The sequence below is a fragment of the Carassius carassius genome, chromosome 12 (genome assembly GCF_963082965.1).
Source record: "Carassius carassius chromosome 12, fCarCar2.1, whole genome shotgun sequence".
Lineage (NCBI taxonomy): Eukaryota > Metazoa > Chordata > Actinopteri > Cypriniformes > Cyprinidae > Carassius > Carassius carassius.
This window is the reverse complement of record NC_081766.1, coordinates 29,846,325-29,872,224: the sequence shown is the minus strand read 5'-3', so window position 1 is coordinate 29,872,224 and position 25,900 is coordinate 29,846,325. Positions and strand designations below refer to the sequence as shown.

At 38.7% G+C, this 25,900-nt stretch overlaps 1 protein-coding gene across 1 annotated transcript; it reads left to right on the top strand.

Annotated features, from left to right (window-relative positions):
• The first annotated feature begins 5,711 nt into the window (after positions 1-5,711).
• LOC132154296 (vascular cell adhesion protein 1-like) lies at positions 5,712-24,301 on the top strand. Its single transcript, XM_059562849.1, has 6 exons — positions 5,712-5,892; positions 5,979-6,257; positions 17,984-18,274; positions 19,804-20,064; positions 20,150-20,416; positions 23,848-24,301. Exons 1-6 carry the CDS (start codon positions 5,721-5,723, stop codon positions 23,988-23,990), a joined length of 1,413 nt encoding a protein of 470 aa, XP_059418832.1. The 5' UTR covers positions 5,712-5,720; the 3' UTR covers positions 23,991-24,301.
• The last annotated feature ends 1,599 nt before the right edge of the window (positions 24,302-25,900 follow it).

The window sequence follows — 25,900 nt, the reverse complement described above, 5'->3', positions numbered from 1 at the left end:
TACGGCAGAGGGCGCTAGTACACATCTTCTGAAAAGAATTTCTAAGAAAACATAAGTAAAGAAGAAAAAGAAACAACAGATACGAACACATGTAATCTAAAATGATCATCTGACATGAAACCGCATCAAAACTATAACCTTATGGAATAAAATGTTGACAAATAAAGAGGTAATAATTACATTCAAGCATTGGGGTGTTGATCGACTACTAACCTATGCTTTAATTATCATTCTGAATCCAATTCATAATCTATTTTCAGCTTTTTGTTCAAAATGTTACTTCTTTCTTTCATTCTTTGTTTCTTTCTTTCTTTCTTTTTATGAAACTTACCAACATTAAAGTGTTTAAAAAAAGAATGTATGAAGCTAGAATAAAATGTTTTTGTTTACAAGCAGATACCCTGTTCTTTCTTTGGATGTTTTGTAAGTTCAGATATTCATATAACAAAATTTATACAAATTAAAACCTAAATAGGGACATAGTAGTATACATAAAGTATGATGTAAAGTTCACTTAAAGAAAACGAATGAGTATACTTGCAGTATAAAACTAGTAGTTTACTGAGACTATACTTCAAAGTGTACAAAGTATGTAATTATTAAACATAGGTTTACTGACAAAGTTCACTTTTAGTATAATTGCAGTACAAACTACAAACATAGAGGTAAACTAGTTGTGTATTCAAAGTTTACTACTGTTTTACATAAAGGATACTTAAAAGTATACTTTTATATACTAGAAAGTGGGCCAATTTAGTCCCAAGGAGTATTGAAACAGTACACTTACAAGTACTAGAACACACTACACTGTAAAAAAAAAATCATTGCTAATATTGAAAAATTCAAGGCAACACATTGCATTCACATTTTTATGTTTTCCCAACGATTAGCAATGTAATTATCCCAATTACAATAACGTTGTTGTCCTTACTAATATTATTTAGTTCTGATAAGGGACAGCGCTTTAGCCATGTGATTACCCCAACAACAATAATGTTGTTGTCCTTACTAATATTACTTAGTTCTGTTGATGAACAGCACTTTAAATTCCTCGTTCTACCAATGAATATATGTTTGCTCAGTCAATAGCCTCGTTCACAGCACTAGAAAATGTTTATCAAGAATATATTGATTCTCTTTCCACTATACTGGAAACTCACTTATTTTCCTTTGGCCTACATATTTTTTTTTAATTCACAAACTAAAATAAATCCATAACAAACAATGTCATACATTTCAAGTATTTTATTTCACTGTGACCAAGGGTGTATTGTACTGATTAAAAACAAAAAAATAGGTGGCATTGTGCAATTAAACCTCTTCAAAATAATATTAATGAAAAATAAACACAGAAAGGCCACATAAATGTTTTCAATTAAGATAAATGTCACAGTAGACACTGTCACAGTGTTCTGGCACTCAGAACATAGCCCTAACAGCCGTAATTCACAGTAGCTGAACATGAAAACGTGTTGGGAGTAAATGTTACCATTGTAACCAACATACAAGAACTATAAATGCATGTCAAATGACATACCATATAACTCCAAAATGAAACCACAGAAAGGATACCAATTTAAGAGGTTTACAATCCAGAACTTCTGGGGCTCAGAAACATGGGCCTATACAGGTCAAATTGCAATTAAAATGTGAAAAGTGTAAATATGCAATCAACACAACCACCATAAATGAAAAACTATTAATACACATAAAATTTGACATCAAATACGTCCACAAAAACCTGAAATTTACACAGAATTACTGTTTGGGCAATGCGAAAAGTTCAAAAACATTTTGGTTAAAAGAGCCCATCCAGCATTACGTTAGAGCATCATGATACAAAATAAAATATGGTGTTTTTTTAGGCTGTGTGCATATGATTGTGTGTTTAATGTAAATGTTTGTCTGTGATGATCTTATGCATGTATTATGATGGTTATTGAGCAACTGTAACCAATCCTCTTGGGATGTGTGGAAGTTTGAACATTTGGTTAGAAGAGTCCATCAGCATTAGAGTTGCCAAGGAGCAAAACAGAAGAGAAGGCCAAGGCAGGAGAGATCTGGGATATTGTATGTTACTGTAAGCACCATACACCAAAAAAACAAAACAAAAAACTTGAAAGATATCCTAACGATATCCTTAAGAATGCCATAAGTGTCTCTTGCATTTGTGCAAAAAAACAAAACATTGAAATCAACCACACATGAAGGTGCAAACTATTTTTAACATGAGCTACTCAATAAGAACAGTACATTCATATTACTATTGGCCTATACAGAAATTGCCCTTGGCCCCATTTTCCAGTATTTCACAATGCTAGTTTGTTCTTAAGCGATCGGACACGCTTTGTGCATTTAGGTCCCATTTCCATAAAGACGCTCTGTAGAGTATCAAAAGTGTACTTGAGATGTTTTGGGTAGGAAATGTTGAGGGCGTATAAAAGGCCAAAAAGGTATGCCACAGCAGTGGGAGTATCAGCGATGTCCTATACAACTACAGATTCCTCCACAATCAATGAAATGTTTTGCACCTTTGAAGAGGAGGTTTCCACAGCACAGTCCTCGAGGACATAAAGCACCCCCACAGCCACTCCCTTTATGGCCACATCATCTGGATCAGTTTCCTATAATAGAGATGTCAAAACATTAAAAGGTGATTTTCAACACACAACACAAAACACACACATCATCTTCATCTTGTAATTGTAATGGGGCAGCCGTGGCCTGCTGGCTAGGGGTTCGGGCTTGTAATCGAAGGCTTGCAGGTTCGATTCACTGTGTGCTCTGTGTGTTCACTAGTAGCTGAGGCAATCTTCTTCCATCCCATCTTTCTATGTTACTTTTTTCTCCATGTATTTCTGGAATGATGAGTGTTATTATTAATCACAACATTCACATTTGAATGTATAATTAGATTGATGGTGAACAGATGCACCTTTGCGATGATTTCTTGAAAGATGTGACCTTAAAGCTCCTTGAGTTTTGAAGACACACACACAGTTGGGGTGAACACACGGCCAATGGTTTGGTCTTCTGTGGTTAAGCTGATGATGTCTGATGAGACGGTCTTGGTCTGCGGAATAATCGCAAAACTTGCAATGCATGTGGTGCCAATTCTCTCACCTGAAACATATAATTATGACATTCAAAGACTTAATATTACATAATACAAAATATTACATAGGACCCACACAATGCAAAAAAACTGCTTAGGTTACATCAAGCCGGAGGCTATATTGTTCATTCAAGGAAATAATTAAAATGCCAGTTTACTTTAGCTAAATAAAGTGTGTTTCCATAGCATTTTTTACAAGTAAATAATGTGATTTTAGTTCCATAAAAGTATATATACCATAACCAAAATGTAAGGCCATTAATCATGTTTTAAGGTGTAAATCAGATTAAGAGTAAAACCACTAATAGAATATTACAATGACAAGTTAGCTGAAAAAATATCTTCACTAGCCATATAACATAGGTTACTCCGAACAAAATAGCTGGATGCTGGGCTAACTGTTACCAAAGATCCTTGATTTCGTGCTAGTTAGCTAACTTAGTCTAGTACTATGATTTCTAAACCACCTCTGCTGTTAGCATCTAGCTGCAAGTTAGACAATATGTTCTAGTTCTTGATAGACAGGCATGACTACCTCATCAAGTTTAGCTCATCAACTTAGAATGTGGTACAATTAACTTACACGAAATGTATTGAAACAATAGGCTACAATATATTTCTGGCCACATAGGTATAATATCTGAACACCACACTTTAATGGTGGAATTCTACACCGAAAAAAAAAATTAGTGGGATTTTAAGTTAGGTTGTTAGTATTACAACGATGACAGTGCAATTCAAACTAGCACATCTTCTGACGAAATATTTTCGATTAAATGCTTTTTTTGAAAATCATCCAATTCTTCTAAATCATTCCACAACTAAAGTGTAGTTTCAAAACGTAATTTAATACTTACTTTTACGCCGTCAATCCCGATAGTCCTAACTGGATAACTTGCAGATGAGAGAAAGACAACTTCGAGGGAGAGGAAAGCCCGCGTTGAGATCCATGTTGAAACCCCGGATGTCAGACAACATGCGCATGCGCTTTTCGCATTCTAATTGGCTGTTGTGCTTAATACGTTTTCTATGTTCAGTTTATTCTCAAAAACATGTTTACACATCATTGATATGCAAAACATTGGTCTAACATGGTTTTCTGCATACATTTATATTAATACACATTTTCCTGTCTGGAATACTAAAAATATCAACTCTACTGAATAAAACACCGTTTTATTTTTTACAGTGTACTAGATATTTGTATACTTGCTACATAAAGTATACTTAAAAATATACTTGAACTTTACTTAAGTATACGTACATAATAATGTAAACTTGAAGTATACTACTTTTTGGTAAGGGTGGCCAACGCTTGATTTTCACTGACTACTGCAGTTTTACCAATTTTCCTTCACTTTAGTTCATTTTGAACGAATCTTTAATGTGACTCGGGAAGAATGAGTCATCTGGGAGAGTGATTCATTCAGTTGCGCATGCGCAAAATTATATAGGTTCTGTACTGGAATTAGTCTAGTTCACCTGTTTCAGTCAATGAAGCCTGAGCTGGAAAGAGAATTGATTAGTTCATCTCATGAGACTTTCGTGTTTTTGAGTCTTTCCTTAATCATGTGACAGACCCATAAGTGTAACCAATGGATACTTAAGTATACTTAGTAAAATTAATTTGAAGTATACTACTTTTTCGTAAGGGTAGGCCTGCTTTCACAGACAGCACTTAGATTAAGCCAGGATTACTTTAGTTTTTTTTTTAAATGTGCTTTGAAAAAAAAACATCACTGGTGTGCATATTAATACAAATCAATGGCACTGACATATTTTAAGATATATGAGTGCAAGTTGCTTTCAGTTAAAACAGCTCAAACATTCATTTTAGAACTAGGCTTAAACCTTGTCAGAGAAACCAAGCACTAATGTGTTAAAAATCAGTTCAAGTTTTAAAAGCTATTTAGTGTATTCCATTATTAAGTATAATTTGATCACATCCTTTCATATTAATGTATTAATATCATCCTCTCAAAAAAAAACAATAATAATAATAATCAGACTCTGGGCTTAAAAAGCCAAACTCTGGGCTATATAATTCTGATGGATTATTTACAAATTTATTCAGTAGTTAATTGGCTTTTTTTCAACATCCAAAATGGAACGTATCTGCTGACATTTGTTCGACTAATTTTATATGAAGCAGCTCTGTCTCTCTCTCTTTTTTTTTTTAAAGTCACAATTCTAACAGATGCAGTTGTGTGACAGTATGGGTGTGTTTGAAAGAAATATGCATGTATGATCACATGATATTGATTCAATTATGTTTAGGAATATGATTGTACAGAAATCATGATTTGTAAAACATTTTGTACAGATAGTTGTAATTTTAACTGGAATATACTTTAGATGCATTAAACCACTGTCATTACACAGATCTCTTCATGTTTAAAGACTGTGACTGACTGATTTGTGCTGTACAAAAAGATACACTCAAAACAGTAAATCAATGCTAAATATTCAAGAACCATTTAGTTATATGCACAATTTGGAATATATGAGGAAATGTGAGCAGGTGTGGCTTGGAGTCTGATAAGTGAGTTGAATGGATAATGAATGGATAATTTGGAGAAACAGAAAGTTAAAAGGAACAGGCGGGATGGTTGATCAGTATCTTGGTCATAAAAGAGCTGTGGTGGGAATATTCAGCACCATTATCGTGCTGTTTCTGAATTTGCATGCTGAATTAGTGAAACACAACAAAAACAAAATGTGTGGAGTGAAATGCATCACTTTTATGCTGTGGATTTATATTCACAGTGTAATAACTGGTAAGATGACATCACACCTTGATTTGTTTATTCAATTTTAACCTTCCACATTTCATTATTTTGACAGTACACATTTTTTTCCACAGGAGAAAACAATTCAAAAATGGTATTAACTCCATTACAGCGAGTGATTCATGTTGGTGAGGATTTGGAGATTACCTGTCGAGTGACTGATTGTCCGGTTAATGTGACCTTCATGTGGACATCTGCAGGGGACCAATTTCTTAGAGCAGAAATTAAAAATGAGCATACTGTTTCCCAACTACTGATCAGGAACATTTCTGTAACACACAGTGAAACTGTCGTGTGCACAACTAAATGTGATGGAAGACCCCTACAGCAAACTTCAAATATAAAGATCTTCTGTAAGTAATGTTATATATATATATATATATATATATATATATACAACCTATTCCAGTTTTGCTAGTAATTTACAACTAGCAGTTTTATTCTTGTACAAAACTATTTTACTTTTGTTTTGTGATGACATTAAAGGGATACTTCAGAAATGAAGCTTCTCTCATCCCTAATGACGTTGCAGATATGTACCTCTTTTTCTCTCTCTCTTTTTTTTATCTTTTTCTGTGGAACACAAACAGATTTTTACAAAGATAATCTATGTCTGTGATTTCATAAGGGAAGTCTTTAGAGAGTTGTGAGGGAGAGCGCGAGACGCAGCCTCTGTGTTGCCAGATCCAGCTATTATAAGCATTTTTTGACATGTATTTTCCTCTTAATTTGACACTTTAGAAAATTAATAAAATAGGAAGTTGCAGTTTTGGGTCAGCAATATATTTATCTTATGTAATTTCCAAAAGATTTTAAATCATTTTGGTTTATTTTGTTTATTTCGGGCCAGTCATACCATTACTGAGGTGCCCTTGAGTAAGGCTCCGAACCTAGACAAAGTTATCAGCTACATAATGGTTATAAATAAAAACTACAACAGCAATATATATGGTTGCATGAATAATAAACAGCTGATAAAATTATCCACCCCAAAAATATAGTAAAATATACTAAATTTGATGCAATATATAGGGTATGATTTAAAAATGAAACAGAACAGAAAACATCTTTCACAAACATCTACAAAGTACATTTCTGTCTCTTTTAAAGTGCTAATAGTGTATATAATTAGTTGTATTTATAGAGGTTATTATAGCATAATTCTATAATAAGGGGGCTATTACAGAAAGGCAGCGACTATTTGCACTAACTGAAAATAGCATATTTTCTTAGCGATAGATGCTATTTACACTAAGTGCAAATAGCAGCTTTTTTTTGTCATATGATATTCACACTAAGTGCAAATAGCAGCATTTTTTAGTCATATGATATTCACACTAAGTGCACAATGGCACAATGCTTCGCGATCCGCTCTAAACAGCTGAAAGCCTGGCAGATGGACCGCGCTGTCCGGTATGGCGTCATTCAGCCAGGTTTCCATGAAACACAGAGCAGAAGAGTGTGAGAAATCCTTATTTGTCAGAGAGAGCAGAATGATTGGTTGCGGATGAATTAGCTCGATTCGAGAGCCAAAACAAACGACGTGAAAAATGTCTTCATGCTAAAAGAAGAGTGGCTTGATTAATTTTTAGCTTACAGATCTCAGTTTAAATGCTTCAGCTTGTTTTCTATTCTATTCTATTCTCTTCTATACTATTTTCTCAGTTAAAATACTTTAGTATTTACTATTCTATTTTCTCAGTGTAAATGCTTAAGTTATATTATATTATATTATATTATATTATATTATATTATATTATATTATATTATATTATATTATAGGCCTTAATAATTGACTTCAAGCAAGGAATTCATGAGAAATATCTGATACATTTTTTCAAATATTATATTATACTTCACAAAATTATCAACGCAAGACTTTTGTTTCTGCCCCCATATTTCATGAGCTGAACTCAAAGATCTAAGACTTTTTCTATGTACACAAAAAGCTTATTTCTCTCAAATATTGTTCACCAATCAGTCTAAATCTGTGTTAGTGAGCACTTCTCCTTTCCCAACATAATCCATCCACCTCACAGGTGTGGCATATCAAAATGCTGAGTAGACAGCATGATTATTGCACAGGTGTGCCTTAGGCTGGCCACAATAAAAGGCACCTCAAAATGTGCAGTTTTATCACACAGCACAATGCCACAGATGTAGCAAATTTTGAGGGAGCGTGCAATTGGCATGCTGACTGCATGGATGTCCACCAGAGCTGTTGCCCATGAATTTAGTGTTAATTTCTCTACCAAAAATGTAGTGTAGAAACTTCAAACTGACAACTCCACCTCCTTATTTAGGGCAGTAGGAGCCCTCCACAAGTCACAACACTTGATTTTAGGCAGTAAAAATAGTTTGTCAAATATAATACAATACCCGATACTTTTATTTTTGGTACTTGCCAATACCGATTTATTTATTTATTTGTTTTTTTTTTGCATTTGTACATTTTTTAAATATTGGGTAGAGAAACCAAAAGAGTATGTATAATGTTAGCATGTTAGCTTCATTTATTAAGTAGATATAGTCAAACCAAAATTTATTCAAAACACACCTTTAACTTTACACATTATCACAGTTTCATCTCTAAAGTTTAGAAGATGGTAATAAAATATCACAAGAACAAATTCATCTTGATAATGTTAGATAACTGTGATAGAAAGGTATGTAATGGATTACAACTAACCAAAAAAAAAAAAAAAAAATTCAGACAGCTGTTAGTATGACAATATTTACACATCTATCAATAGTTAGTCGGGCAACCCTTAGCCTTAATGACTGCCTGCTGTCTCCTGGCCATGCTGTCATCCAGGTTCAGAATTTTTGGGGTATAATGTGTCACAGTTTACTTTATTTTGCTAACTTTACTTATAAAGATTAACTATAGTGTCCTTGTTACAAACACGCCAGGTTCCACCTCCACTCATTCACAACGCACACCCTCACCTGAATACTAAGCACTTCCACCTGACCCTCATCACCATCCAATCACATCGGCACTATAAATACCACACACACGCACTCAGTCAGCGTCCGGTCTCGTTCGCGACAAGGTCTTACCTGTATGCTAACTCTAAGGACTAACTCTACCTCTACTTACCTCTCTCCAGCGATTCCCCGAAGATCCAAGCCTCCACCGTGCATGTGTGTGGTACACCTCCCTCCTCTGACGTCTTCACCTTGCTACTACGGATCCATTCATCACTGCCATTCATCACTCTACCCAGCACTACCCGCTCCTCTGCTTGTGCCTTAATAAACTGTCTTTCTGTTATTCCTCAGCCTTCTGTGGTATTCTGTAACAGAAGTCCGGACCAACACCACTTGGCACAAGCATGAGCCTCACGGACCCCTTTCAAGACCTGGTCGATGCACTACGTAGGACACTCACTACTTGACCTGCATCCCCAACACCAGCGAGCACTTCCGCCAATGACACCAGCACTTCCTCACTTTCCGTACATGCCAGTCCCATGGCCCATATGTTCTTCAGTTTAGGACTCTAGCACCCTCCAGTGGATGGAACGAACAGGCCTTGCTGACTACCTACCGTCAGGGATTGAAACCTCGAGTGCGGTTGCATCTCGCTGCATACGAGGACACCATCTGACTTGAACAGTTCATCCAGCTTTCCATCCGCTTCGCCACCTGTATGCAGTCGTGCTTAGAAGAGCACCAGGGCCAGGCGTTTTCCACCTCGCCACTCTGCTGACCAGAAGCCGTCAGCTCCCCAGAACCTGTCAGGCTTACAACCCTGTATCGATTATCGGGCTCTCAACAACATAACCGTCAAATTCCGATACCCACTTTCCCCCCTATGAGTACTGTGTGATGCCGTATGGACTTGTTAATGCCCCCTCCGTCTTCCAGGATTTTATTCATGAGGTGCTCCGGGAGTTCCTCCATAAGTTCGTCCTCGTCTACATTGATGATATCCTCATATACTCCCGGAGCCTAGCGGAACATCGTCGCCACATTGCGGAGGTCCTGCAACGCCTGAGGGCCTTTCAGCTCTACCTCAAGGCCGAGAAATGCTCCTTCCATCAGCCCTCAGTGCAGTTCCTTGGTTACAACATCAACAGCAGTGGCATCCGGATGGACTAGGGGAAGGTGAATGCTGTAAGAAATTGGCCCACTCCTAACCACCATCAAAGAACTCCAACGATTCTTTGGTTTTGCCAATTTCTACAGACGATTCACCCAAAACTACAGTACCATCACCAGCCCTCTCACTAGTCTCCTCCGAAATAAACCGAAATCACTCTCTTGGACTCCATCCACCACAGAGGCCTTCAACGCCCTCAAAGAGGCATTTACAACCGCTCCCCTCCTGGTCCATCCTGACCCCGACCGACCCTTCGTCATTGAAGTCGACGCCTCTACTACTGGAGTAGGAGCGGTCTTATCTCAACAGCAGGGTTATCCCAGTCACCTCGACCTATGCGCCTTCTTCTCCCGGAAGCTCAACCCGGTGGAGGTAAATTATGACATCGGCAACCGTGAGCTGTGGGCCATCAAGTTGGCCTTGGAAGAATGGAGGCATTGGCTGGAGGGAGCCAAACACCTCCTTTCTGGTTCTCACGGATCAGAAAAATCTGGAGTATCTTCAAGTTGCCAAGAGGTTAAAATCCGAGACAAGCCCGCTGGGCATTATTCTTCACCTGCTTCCACTTTACCATCTAGTATCTCCCAGGGGTAAAGAACGTGAAGGCTGACGCCCTGTCCCGGTGTCACGCCCCCGAAGAAAATCTCGAGGAACCCGAAACGATTCTCCCAGAGAAGGTCATCATCAGCCCCATTACCTGGTCTGCCGAGACCCTTCCTCCGACCGATCCTGCTACCAACACCCCGCCGGGTTGCCCACCGGGACACCAGTACATCCCCAGGACACAGCGCACTCCACTCATTCACTCCACTCACACATCTCTTGGCACTGGTCACCCGGGGGTCAATGAAACCCTCTCGTTGCTTAGGGAACGCTTCTGGTGGCCCAACATGGCCTCGGATGTCAGAAGGTATGTGAACGGATGTACATACTGCGCCATCTCCAAGAGCCCACGCCATCTTCCATCAGGCAAGCTCCATCCTCTGCCCGTCCCTAATCGCCCGTGGTCAACCCTAGGGGTGGATTTTATTACTGATCTCCCTCCTTCAGATAATAATATCTGCATTCTTGTCATAGTGGATAGATTTTCTAAATCTGTCGTCTTCTCCCCCTGAAAGGTCTGCCCACGGCCATGGAAACAGCATGGAGTTATTATTTAACCATGTCTTCAGGTACTTCGGCATCCCAGAAGATATCGTCTCAGATAGAGGTCCTCAGTTCATCTCCCGGGTATGGAAGGCTTTCCATTCACTCCTAGGTGTGGCCATCAGTCTGTCCTCCGGATACCATCCCCAGTCAAACGGGCAGACGGAGAGGAACTGTACCTTCCTCTGTACCTTCTGTCACGGCCGCCAGAACTCCTGGAACCAGTTCCTAGGGTGGGCCGAGTACGCAAAGAACTCCCTGCGACAACCTACCACCGGACTCACTCCATTCCAGTGCGTACTCAGCTACCAACCTCCACTTTTCCCCTGGTCAGGTGAACCCTCGGATGTCCCCGCCATCGACTACTGGTTCCGGGAGAGTGAGAGGGTCTGGGACGCGGCCCACCAACAACTCCAGCAGGTGTAGATCAACAGGTGACCTTCGCCGATCCGAGGCCCCAACTTACGAACCCGGTCAGAAGGTCTGGCTGTCCACCCGGGACATCCGCCTGCGCCTGCCCTGCCACAAGCTATGTCCCAGATCCATTGGCCCATTCACCATCCTTCAGCAGATCAATCCGGTCACTTACAAACTGCAATTACCTCCTGATTACCGGATTCACCCCACTTTCCATGTGTCTCTCCTGAAACCTCACCATCCCTCTGTCTCTCCCTCCACAGAACCTGGCAAAGCCGAAGCCCCCCCCCCTCCACTCCTCCTAGAAGACGGTGCTGCCTATGAAGTAAGAGACATCCTGGACTCCCGGTGGCATGGTGGACAACTTGAATATCTAGTGGACTGGGAAGGATATGGTCCAGAGGAACGTTTATGGGTCCCAAACAACGACATCCTGGATCCGAACTTACTAAACACCTTCCACTCCAATCATCCTAACCGACCAGCTCCCAGAGGAAAAGGACGTCCACCATGTCATCGGGGTCCTCGGCCCTCAGGAGTGGGCCGTGGGGAGGGGGGTATTGTTACAAACACGCCAGGTTACACCTCCACTAATTTACAACGCACGGCCTCACCTGAATACCAAGCACTTCCACCTGACCCTCATCACCATCCAATCACATCGGCACTATAAATACCACACACACGCACTCAGTCAGCATCCGGTCTAGTTCGCGACAAGGTCTTACCTGTATGCTAACTCTAAGGACTAACTCTACCTCTACTTACCTCTCTCCAGCGAGTCCCCGAAGATCCAAGCCTCCTCCATGTGTGTGTGTGGTACACCTCCCTCCTCTGACGTCTTCGCCTTGCTACTACGGATCCATTCATCACTGCCATTCATCACTCTACCCAGCACTACCCGCTCCTCTGCTTGTGCCTTAATAAACTGTCTTTCTGTTATTCCTCAGCCTCCTGTGGTATTCTGTAACAGTCCTACACCCACTAGTAAAAAAACATATAATTTTTTTAAAAAAAATCTGGCATCTGAATAATTTTTGGTTTAACTGTTTATCCTTTGGTTATTTTCACACTTATGCCCATTAAAATGTATTTTACAAGTTTTTGTGACTTTCTTTGTTATTTATTTTTTTAATCTGTAGCAGTAGTAGTAGCCCTTTATTGTCACTAGTCACAAGTACCAGCAAAATTAGCCATCAACCTGTCCTTATATACATACATACAATATGACAAGGGGGTAGACAGGACAGAAAGACAGGGAATTGAGGAAGAAATACAGCATAACATTAGTGAGGAGAAAAAAACAACACCCAGACTATGCTCCTTTGCGAGTACAGTGTGAGAACAGGAAAAACACCTCAGCAACAGAAGCACATAATCAATACAAACACACGACTTTGCAACGGTGGATGGAAATTGGGGGTAGAGGCAATCCAGCGCAGGCAAGCAGCCATCTGGTCCATTCGACATTACGACATTATAATCTGTAATTTAAAAGCATTAGAGCTGCTCCATTGCAGCGACTTAATACTGTAATGACGCGCTTTGCTGTAATAATGAAGGGAACCACTCGTTATAAATCGTTGATATTTTTCACAAATAGAAGTCACGTTTTTTGTTTTTATCTGAAACGTGCTGCGATTTATATTCCAAAAGCCACTCATATAATTCAGAAACTCTCAAGCAAGCAAAACACGCGCAACGCATGCATGTATTTGTTCTGTTGCAGAATGAGAGGGAAAGGAGTAACATACTGCAGAGCGCATTACACACAAGCTGCTAGATTCACTTTCGCCAGAAAGTCATGTATGCCCAAGGTTGAAAAAAAATTATGTTTATAGTAAATGCCCCTATAAAGTTTTAATCCATATGATTATGGATTATGGAGCGAGCACTCTCTCTCTCTCTCTCTCTCTCTCTCTCTCTCTCTCTCTCTCTCTCTCTCTCTCTCTCTCTCTCTCTCTCTATCTCTATCTCTCTCTCTCCCCCTCCCTACCATTAAGTAAGTTGTGCATTGTTTTACTTGTTTTTGACATATCCGACCGAATTACAAACTTTCCAGTGATGAAATGTATGTTCACTCGACAAGCTCGCGCATGTCAACCGATGCACGCTCAATCCACTCAGCGTGCTTTATCAGCTCACGCACGTCAGCTATACAAGTGTTAATACTGAATGTTTAACATTATATTCATTGCATAGATATCCTACATAGACAACCTTAATAATAACTCCATACTGCTGTCTGTTGTTATGAAATGCCTAAATTAGTCTAACTGGCAATAAAATAAATGCAACAATTTGTAATTTATTTGTAGATGTTAGCCAGCTAGCTAGTTAGTTAGTCTAATTAGCATACCCATACCTTTCATTTCAATTATCTGCATACAGTAGAAAATTACTTAAATTTAATTAGCCTATTTCATTTTATGAAAGCTAGATTATAGTCACGGTCTTTTTCAAAAGATATTTAGACACTTTTTGGTGAATTAAAAGCAAGCAGTAAAGTAACTGAAATTAAAACAACCCTACAGAAGCTCACATTTGTTTTAAAGAAAATTCCACGGTGTCAGTGTTGCCAGTTAAAATGTTATAAAAAGGCTAGTTCAAAATACTACATAAACCACATGGGCTAATACACAGTTGTTAACTTGTAATTTTTACCTCTAGATTGTTTTTTTTTCTGCTCTTCTTCTTTGTGTCGCTTCCTGCCTTGTGCAGAAACTGGGCCGGAATGGCCATTTTCAGCCCTGGAGTTTCATACCTTAGACCAGCCCACTTTGTTTTCGTTTTTTTGTATTTTCCTTTTCAGTGCCACTTTTTATCCATTTTCTTTGATCCATTATTTTTTGTTCGCATAGCTCCAACAACTCACTATCAAAAAGCGGACGGTGAAAGGTGCAGTTAGCGTGAGTCCCGCTCGCTGTGAGGCGGGAGCAGCCAACATAGGATTCCGCTTGGTCTTAAAACGTTTCCCAAATGGCTAGTTCACAAATAAAACAATGATTTGCACAAAAAGAATGATTCATTATCAATTGAGAATTTGTTATTGATATGGTCTAGTGAAAAAAACAATATGGGCTGCGAGAAAATATTAAATAAAAAGAGTGGGGCTGCTATGAGTGCAAGCAGATAGCATCCATATTTCAATCCAGTGGCATGACAACACCGCCCTCGCGGACAAAAATACAGACCGTCCCAAAGGGAATCCTTCGGTGCTCCCGATCGGCCAATCCAGGCCTGTTTAGAAATTATTTTAATAGAATATAAATGGCAAAACTATTTTAACTGCGTGCATCATGCCTAATTAATGCATTATGAGGATGTATTATAATTAAGTCATGATGCAGAAAGTGCTTAAATTAGTCCAACATGACATGTTGTTAAATCTTAAGAATTTTCGTTTTTGTCTATTTATTTTATTCTAACATGATTTTAATCAGTTTGATGATCGATCAGTACTAAAATTATGTGAACTAAAATTATAAACATTTTCATGAGGCGCCCCCCAGTCATTTTGCGCTCTAGTAAATGTTGCTTATGCCACAGGCCGGCCCTTGGCCCTGTACAAAGCCACTACAGACTTCAACACGCAACAAGATGAGAGCATTTCTGCACACACTGTCAGAAACAGTCTCAGGGAAGCTCATCTGCACGCTCGTTGTCCTTATTGGGGTCTCGACCTGAATTCAGTTTCTCACTGTAACTAAATTGAGTGGGCAAATGCTCACATACGTTGGCGTCTGGCACTTTGGAGAGGTATTCTCTTCACGGATGAATCCTAGTTTTCACTGTACAGGGCAAATGGCAGACAGCGTGTATGGCGTTGTGTTTTTGAGCAGTTTGCTGATGTCAAAGTTGTGGAACGAATGGCCCATGGTGGCGGTGGGGTTATGGTATGGGCAGGCGTATGTTATGAACAACAAACACAGGAGCATTTTATTGATGGCATTTTAAATCCACAGAGATACTGTGATGAGATCCTGAGGCCCATTGTTGTGCCATTCATCCACAACCAACAGCTCATGTTGCAGCATGATAATGCACGGCCCCATGTTGCAAGGATCTATACACATTTCCTAAATAAATAAAAAAGTAAAAGTCATTAAATTTGCAGAGTAATCCATGGTAATCCATAATTGGAATTGGTGCTCTGCATTTAACCCATCCAAGTGCACACACTCCCGGAGCAGTGGCCAGCTATATATCCAGCACCTCTATGCAAAGGAGATGTTGCAAATGGTGGTCACACCAGATACTGACTGGTTTTTGGACCCCCCAGTACAGTAAAACTGCACATTTCAAAGTAGCCTTTTATTGTGGCTAGCCTAAGGCACACATGTGCAATAATCATGCTGTCTAATCAGCATCTTTATATGCCCCACTTGTAAGGTGGATGGATTAACCCAACAAAGAAGAAGTTCTCACTAACACAGATTTAGACAGATTTGTGGAAAATATTTGAGAGAAATTGGCCTTTTGTGTACACAGAAAAGTCTTAGTCTTAGAGTTCAGCTCATGAAAAATGAAGTGTTGTGTTTATAATTTTGAAAGTGCTGAGCAAAGATTAAAAATTTTAATCACAATGAATTGCATTGTTATGCACAAAACTAATAATGCATTCAAAAGTAATGTATTGTGAACTCTTTTCATTTAAAAGTCGGCCTACTGGTATATGAACAAAAGTGTGATAACATTTGGTTTGTAAATGCATTAAACAAATAAGGTGCTTTCTACAGCAGTGTTCCTTTTACATAGCTCAGTTAAACTATTCATTTTAGCCTAAATCTCAACTTCTAACATTAATGTAATTAAATTAAATATAAAACAAGACATTTGTCACTGTCAGGAAAATTAAGTTTTCATAGAAAATATTTTATATTTTGTTATAGAAAAACAAGTTACGCTCAGAGTCCAGTGCCTCGATCATAACATTATACCAGGCATCTTCCTATTGAGACCTGCATGATCGCAGGACCCATCGCAGCAGAGTGTGGCGCTGAACAACATTTGATGGGCGGGTAGAGACTCGTGTGTGCTCGATGCGGGAGAATAATTATGGTGTGATCACACTAGACAATCTTAACCTTCAAAGCCTGGTTTGTTTGACAAGTGTGATAGCTCCATTTAACAGTCCCTGGCTCGGTTGGAAGAGGTGGCCAAGAGTGTGGTTCAGTTTATATAGATCTGTGAGTGTGAACGCTAACCACACAGGAGTGCAGATCGGCAAAAACGATAGATCTGTAAAGCAATATATTGTGATAGGGACGTGTGTTACTGCGTTCCATACAACTCAAAATAATAAATCACAAAGTTAACAAAACGATACACTTCACTGTGTTGAGCAAGAACGCTTCTCGGTTGTCTTCACATGCTATCGGAAACGTCCTATTTCCAACGAATAAAGTCACGATTACGAGCTTGTTGGACAGTGGTTTGTGAATGTTGATGCTTAGCCTAAATAATTTGATTGGGAGCACTCCTCCTGTGACCCATGATTTGTCTGTATGTGTATTCAGAGCCAGCGAGCAATGGACTTTCATAATAATAAAAAAACTGCGTTAACGTGGTAAAATAATTGTTGGCGATAATAACATATTAACTTAGCCATCCCTATATATTATATTATAATATTATAAAGAATTGAACTGTTCTGCATGATTTTTAATAGAATTCCTTAAGATTAGAATTCCTGTTAAACTAAAATGTGCATCATTTAGTTACATCAAGGGTCAAATATAAATAGCTAACTGAAGTTAAAAGTTACACAATTTTGTGTGTGTGCACTGTACAGGTCTGGTGTGGAAAATATTTTTGCTCAGGTGCTAGAAATTTCCACCCAGTGCAGAACCATTTTGCATAGCAAGAAAAAAAAATATAGGGAACATTGGTGGTTGGATCCCTCAAACTTAACACTTAAATGATATGACAACAGATGTGTAATACAAACAAAAGGTTACAGTTCTCTGTGCAAGATTCACAACACGCTTACATTATGTTTCACAACATGCTTTTTTTAAGTAATGGTTGGAAGTTTAGGTAAAAGTTTTAAATCTTAAAATCTTATTTTCTCTTACACCTAACATTTTTCTTCAGAAAACATTGATTCATCTAGGGTAGTGTGGATACCCTTCTTTTCTTTTCGTGTTCTTTACTGTTTTGCATGGTTTTTGAAGCATCAATTTTGATTGCATTTTTTTGTATCCATTTAAAGCTGATTGTCTCTGTAGTGATAAAAATGTTATTAGTAGGAATTGACAGAAAATTTATAGAAAATTGTGTTTCAATGGTTATTATATTTCATTATTTTTATATTATTATTATTATTTATATTCCATGATATAAATAGAGTATTTTTTATTGTGTAAATGATTGAGATATTGTTGTGATAAAGTGTGTTTTCTGCAGCATTTCCAGAAGATCCCGTACTGCCCAAAATCGAGAGTCTCATTGCAAACCAAGAAAAGAAGCTCATCTGCACAGTCCACAACATTTACCCTTTGGAAATGTTTCACATTGAGTGGTTTCGTGGAGATAAATCCCTCCAAAAGGAAGAACTTTATTCAAAAAATTCAGACCATGTTCAGAATTATTCCTCTGTGTTCAATTACACACCTTCTGTCGATGATCTAGGCAAGAATATTAGTTGTAAGGCAACCCTGAATCTCAATGATTGGAACAAAACAACAACTGCTGAATGTAAGTCATTATTAAAGGAACATCCCAGGTTCAGTACAAGTTAAAGGTATAGTTTACCCAAAAACAGGGTGGCCATATGCACCGTTCATACGGGACACATCCTGGCAAGGATTTTGAAAGTGAAAGTTGTGACATTTGCCAAGTATAGTTACCAATACTCAGAATTGGTGCTCTGCATTTAACCCATCCAAGTGCACACACACAGCAGTGAACACACACCCGGAGCACTGGGCAGTTATAGATCCAGCGCCCGGGGAGCAACATGGAGTTCAGTGCCTTGCTCAAGGGCACTTCAGCCATGGGTATTGAGGCTGGAAGAGAGCGCTGTTCATTAACTCCCTCCCACCTACCTACAACTCCTGCCAGCACCGAGACTCAAACCAGCGACCTTCTGGTAACTAGTCATGCTCTCTAACCATTAGGCCACAGCTGCCCCATTTTAATATTGCCTAAAACACCCAAAGCAGTTTTACCAATAACATGCAGGTATTATACATAATCGACCAATCATGGTGCTGCTCGTGAGAAGATGAGATCTACAAGGAACAATGTACGATTTGTTCTTTCGTTTGACTTGAAGCACCGCTGCAAACTGATTAAAAAAAGATACCAAATTAGGAAAGTAAAAGGAGCCATCTGATCTGCTCTCTATATCTCTCATGAATGTCACACAGTGATTGACCTGCACAGTGCAAATAACCAAAACCTGGATATTTTGGGCAATATTAAAATTCTGGCCATGACGTGTCCTGTATAATTGACGCATATGACCACCCTACCAAAAAATGTAAATACTATCATCATTTATTCACTTTCAAGTTGTTCCAAACCTGTATGAGTTTCTTTATTTTGCTGAACACAAAAGAAGATATTTTGAAGAATGAAAATAATCAAACAATTGCCAGTAGCCACTGACTGGAAAAACATACTATGGAAGTCAATGACTACAATCAACCTGCGAATTAGTAATTTATGACTTTATGAATAGAATTTTTATTTTTAGATGAACTATCCCTTTAAGCTCAAACAAAAGCATTTATGACATAATGTTGACACAAAAATAATTTACTTATGCCTCATTTATAAAAATAAAGATCACAGTGAGGTACTTACGGTGGAAGTGAATTTGGCAATTTTTTGCCTTCTTTTAAAACTTGTGTAGTATTGCAGCTGTTAAGTTTCTCTAATTTTTAGAGTCGTTTTAGGCATTACGTTGTCATATCAGATAAGTTTTAATATTGTCTATAACTTTACACAGAAAAGTAAATAATTTTTCACACTTAACACACATATTGATTACGTCTTGTATTGTTGAAACATTGAGTATTTTAATGCCTCATACACTTCGACCTCAGTATGACCCAGACTAATTTTTAGAAATTATTTTTTTGTGGTAATCAACATTATGCCACAAGTACTGTCGATTGAGCTTAAATAGTATTGACCCCAGAATATTCCTTTAGCAAGTTTACATAGAATTAAATCACTTTTCATGTATCATCAATGAAAACTCTACATTTCTTTCCCAGATGGTCCAGGGACTGTGACAGTTTCCAGCAATAATACCATGGTAAAGCTTGGCGATCATTTGGAGATAACATGTCATGCAGACGGAAACCCCAAGCCAACAATCTTGTGGTGGAAACTAGGGGTGACTGAGCCTGAACAGCAGAGCCAGAACCACAAGCTCATAATAAGTAATGCTTCCTGGTCTCAGGCAGGTTGGTATCGGTGTAATGCAAGCAATAACGTGGGAAGCCAGCAAATGAGTGTAAACGTCATTGTTGTAGGTGGGTAAATTAAAAGGATGAAATTAGCTGTCTTGTCTTACCATTTTAAACCTGGTCATGATCTTTAAGCTTCGTTTAAATGCAGGTCCTCCAAACACCCCCAAAATCCAGTTAAGCCATGGAGGAGAGCTGAAAGAAGGAGAGAACTTAAGCATATTCTGTTCTTCAGACGGCAGGCCAGCAGAACTGAAACTGTACAGACAGTCCCAGACCGCAGCGACGGGAGTTAGGAATGAATCAGCTGTGCTTTTAAACTTTTCATCAATCCAGATAACAGATGCAGGGATTTACATCTGTGAAGCAAAAAATGACTTTGGCACTGAGAGTAGCACAATGAACATTACAGTCAAGGGTGAGTTTATAACATTCTGGAGGAATTTTAATTGAATGGGAAGTCAGTTTGCATTTGTTTTATATTAGTATTATTTATAGACGATCAGTTTTTATTAATATTATGATTAGCTTTAATCACAGTTTTCATTTTAATTTTACTTATTTTTATTAGCATTTGGTTTTATTTAAATATGACCATGTTGGTTTAATTGTGTGTGTGCTGTACAGGTCTGGTACAAAGAATGTTTTTGCTCAAGTAGGTGAAATGTCCAACCAATAGAGACCAGTTTTGCTCATCAAGAAAAAAATTATTAGAACATTGATTGGCAGTGTGAAAATGAAGATAGCAGTAACTGATACTTGCTGAGATCAGCTGAATTTTTTTATTTGGTTCATTTTCTCTCTGCTGTCCTGAGTTTAGTCCGATGCTCACGAAGGACATCAGTCAACCAGTAGTTGGAGGGAGAAGCATGTGCTGGTCTGAAGGAAATAGGACAGATACTGTCTAGACAGCAAGTTAGGGTAGAAAACAGCATATCTGTGGCACAATTCACATCTAATTTTGAGAAGTGTGTGGGGGTGGGAAGAGAGGATGATACCACAGAGGAAAGTTGAGGAGGAGAAAGAGACTTTAGGTTTTATCTAAACGGAGAGGGGTTGGTGGGCCAGAAGGTGGTATATGTCAATTAAATTTGAAAAAGAAATCATCTGAGATAAGGGTTTGACCAAGATGTTATCTGTCATACAATTGCGTGTAAAGATGGGTTTGAGCTGGTTACATGATTTATGGGTACCTGTGGTGGAAAGAGTCTATGAGAGAGTGGAAGTCAGCAACATCTGGCTTCTCAGGGTGTATGGTCATGTGACCAAAAAGTACTAGAAGCCCGCCATCCTCAGAGAATGAGGATGGCAGCATATCCAGTTCTTCTAGAAAGCTGCCCAGCTGACCTGAAGGGGTTTAAAAAACTATAATGTAGATTTTTACAGGGAGTGTGACTGTAACGTCAGGAAATTGTTAAACTTGTAAGAGCATGTGAGGCATTTCCAGCTCTTGGAAATGAGGAGACCAATACTCCCACCTCTCCCAAACTGACAGAGAAAGTGGATGAAAGAGAAGTTGTTTGGAAAGAGCAGCAGGGGTTGCTGTGTCTTCAGGTTTAATCCAGATCTCAGTTAAGCCCAATAGACTAGAGCTGACTGAGTAACAAATGCTGGAATAAAGTCAGCTTTGTTGACAGCTGACTGACAATTCTAGAGGCCCATAGAAAAAGAAAGGGGTGCAATGGAAGGAAATGTGGATACCACACAGGTTGGCATGATTGAGCCGTCATCTGCGTATTACGAATGTTTCAGTTGAGAGATAAAACGAATATAATGGAAGCACATGAATGTGGTGGAGAGAGGAAAGGAAGTAGAATGAGGAAAAGGAAGTTTTGTGTACTATGTTTGGTACAGTATATACAACCTCGGTCTTCACACGAGGGCTGATGCTTCCGCTGATGCCTCTGTGCCAGCGCACTGACTCCTCTTAAATACACAGCTTAACCCACTTGAGTGAATACAGCTTTTGACACCTTTCTAATTAGGAGAGCAAAGCCTATATAGCATGTAAATCTTTTGAAATCGAAACTTTGCGGTACAGCCCTTGGGAGATTCACACCTCGGAGCTGTGTAAAGTGTGGAAGAAAAAGATGCACATCCAACCGAGAGAACTGCAGCCTTATGAGGATTGTCAAGAAAAATCAATTCAAGAATTTGAGTGAACTTCAAAGGGAATGGAGTGAGGCTGGGGTCAAGGCATACAGACGTGTCTGGGAATTTGGCTGTTGTCGTATTCCTCTTGTTAAGCCACTCCTGAATCACAGACAACGTCAGAGGTGTCTTACCTGGGCTAAGAAGAAGAACTGGACTTGCCCAGTGGTCCAAAGTCCTCTTTTCAGATGAGAGCAAGTTTTGTATTTCATTTGGAAAACAAGGTCCTAGAGTCTGGAGGAAGAGTGGAAAAGCTCATAGCCCAAGTTGCTTGAAGTCCAGTGTTAAGTTTCCACGGTCTGTGATGATTTGGGGTGCAATAACATCTGCTGGTGTTGGTCCACTGTGTTTTTAGAACACCAAAGTCACTGCACCTGTTTACCAAGAAATTTTTGAGCACTTCATGCTTCCTTCTGCTGACCAGCTTTTTGAAGATGCTGATTTCATTTTCCAGCAGGATTTGGCACCTGCCCACACTACCAAAAGCACCAAAAGTTGGTTAAATGAACATGGTATTGGTGTGCTGGACTGGCCAGCAAACTCACCAGACCTATGGGGTATTGTCAAGAGGAAAATGAGGAACAAGACACCAAAAAATGCAAATGAGGTGAAGGCCACTGTCAAAGAAACCTGGGCTTTCATATTACTTCAGCAGTGCCACAAACTGATCACCTTCCTGCCACGCCGAATTGAGGCAGTAACTAAAGCAAAATGAGCCCCTACCAAGTATTAAGTACATGTACAGTAAATTAAAATTTTCCAACAATTCACTAAAAATGGTTAATAATCGCCGGATATGTTAGGAAGGGCTGGAGACCAAGTGTTGTCATCTTCTTCAAGACTGGATTAAAGCTTTCTCTTGGTAGTTGTGGCTAGACTAAAGTCGGGAAAAAAATCCTTTCAAGATCACTGAACTGTCTTGCCATCTTAGTACACTGAAGATGAGAGTATGCGGCCGATCTGAGTTTTTCCTTTCGTCATACACATGATGTGCCTGGTCAATCTCGATGTCTCGGCCTTTTGGTGAAGGGATCCCTCCGCTCCTTCTGGCAACCCCACCAGTTGTATGTTATTTCTCCTGCTCCTATCTTCAATGTCTGTCATTTTTTCGGTGAGTTGTTCCAGCTGATTTCTTAAGTTTATGACTGCTTTAACGGAATCAACCCGGTCCCGTCTCTGCTTTGCTGTGTTGGCTAGCTTTTCAACTTCTACTTTTAGCTCGTTTACAGAATCGTTGGTTGTTTGTATATCCAAATGTAGATCATGGAGTTTAGGAGACAGTACAGAGTCTTGCTTCTATTACAGTTGAAGCCCCAACCGAATGGAGTGTACTTGGTTGCTCTTTGAGTGCTAGCTTGATACTGTTAGCTGTAGCAGCGTCCAGATCCTCTCTGGAGATAGTGGAATCTTTGAATATTTTCTTTATGTGCGATTGTTCAATCTCTCTTTTACGAACGTCCTTGACTGCTTGAGTACTCATAGTGGGCTAGGTAAAAAGTGATTCAGAATTTACTGACAGGATATATAAAATTTCTGACAAAGTGAGTAGAGCGAAGGACTATGCGTGCATTGCTGCTGAAGGGTCACGTGATCTCAATTATAATTATAATTGTTTGTAGTAAGAGTATTGCTCTCAAATGGAATTGTTATATTTTGTGTTGTGTTTTCTTGACATGATCCTTTACTCTTTTAATCCAGCACAGCATAGCATCTCAAGAAATCCAGACCTGCCTGTCGCTATTCTGCCGGCTGTGGGGTCAGTGTCGCTGTTGACCGCTGCTGGACTGCTGATCCGACACTGCAGAAAGCAAGCCAGGAGCAACATCAGTACAATCCTCTAAACAGATGAAGAGCACATTAACAAAATGAAGTGCTTTTCTGCTGAAAGGAACATTCACCTTGACATTATGTATATTAAGCCTACTGACCGGTCAGTCAAAAGCTGCATTTTCTGTATTTAGTAATTTTGTGGCTAACAGTGTTATTTTCTTATAAAATTAATACTTGATAGATCATCTTAAAACACAGTGTACATGCAGTTGCACAAATGGTCAAAAGTTTCTAAGTTTCTGCATCTATTTGATTAAAAATATGGTAAAAACAGCACTAATGTTTTGGTAATAATGAACAATAATGAATTGGTGCTCAAAAACTTTTTCTTCTTCTTCTCATTATTAACATTTTCAAAAGTTTGGGACATATATATATCACTAAATTCATACTATTTATTTTCAAATCAGATAAAATCAGAATTTTGTCAGAGATGAAAGGAAACTCATTTCAAATTCTGATCCATGCAGACTTTTCCTTTTCCTTTTCCTCCAAAAACATTGAAACAATAGTTTTGGGTTAACTTAAACTGTTAATTGTTTCAGGCATTGTCCATTCTTTTCCTGTTTCTGTTATCGGTCTATCAAGCAAACAATTTCTTCAGGATGTCCCATTCCTGATCCAGCACTGTACTGTAGGTGTTAAAATGTATTGCTGCCTGCAGTTTAATGCAGAGTGCATATCGTGCTTCAAAACAACAAATGCCATTAAAGAAGGTCTTGATTAAAATTGCTACAGTGAAAATATTACAAGCATTGACAATCCCAACATGCTAAAATTGGACTGGCTACATGAATAGAGTAGAAAAGAAAATGTTTTCTAATGTTTGTCCTTGTTATTTTGTCTATAATGGTTGTAGAATTAGAATTAAGTATCTCACATCCTGAGAAATCTCTCGTGTGCCTTCCTGAGATGGACATGGTCTTGTTTTTGAAGTCATTTTTTTTTACCCCTCTTTTTTATACGTGCGAAGGAAGAGCTACAAAAGGAAAAAAATAAACACATCTGATATTAATGTTATGTGTGCTTCAAAGCAAAATTGCGTTGCTCTGCCTCTACCCTTATCAAAAAGGGATGGAAATGACTTTAAAACAAGATTAAACTAAAAGTCATGATCACAGACCATCTCAGGAAGGCACATTTGCACACATTTTAGGTTTTGTAGTTTGCAAAGCTTAAATTAAAACATCATGAATTTCTCATTGTTGGGCAAGATGTCCCACCAACAATGTAGTTTTTAAGTGGAACTTCATCAGAACAGAGTTTGAAGGGAAAAGGAATAAGAAAATTCTGTAAACTGTGGGGTGGATCCAGTTTGGATTGTCTAAACATGTTTTCAGATATTTATGTTACTAGGCACTTTGTGACAGCTAATCATTTCCTTTGTAGCACATACCGTGTTCCTCCAGGGGATACAAGAATAATATACATTGTTTGTGTTCTCCTTCTGAACGCATCAAATCAAAAGTGAAAGTGATTTTATCAAACAGGTCCATTATGTGAAGGCTTTTAAAAGAAGTATAAATGGTTTCACCAAGACTGTTTTGCTGTTGCTTTGATCCCTTGTCAATATAAGATGAGAAGTTCAATAGGATAGGATGTTCTTATAACTGGATTCAGCTTTGTTTTCAGGAAATGTATCTTGGCATATTATATTTTGGTTTATTTTGCAATAATCAAAATGTGTGAATAACACTGGTTTTTATTCTTTTATGTAATTTCATAATTTCTCCTTGCAGCCACTGCTAAATAAATGATTTTATATTGCAGATGGAAAGTTTTAAGTGATATTCTTTAGAATTTTTCATTTTGATTACTTTCATGAAACAGTTGTGGTACTGTGTTGGGTCGCTTCTTGGTAAATCCAATGAAAATCTGGATCTTGAAGTCAAACCAGTGTGTTAAAAAGAACAAAACAAAA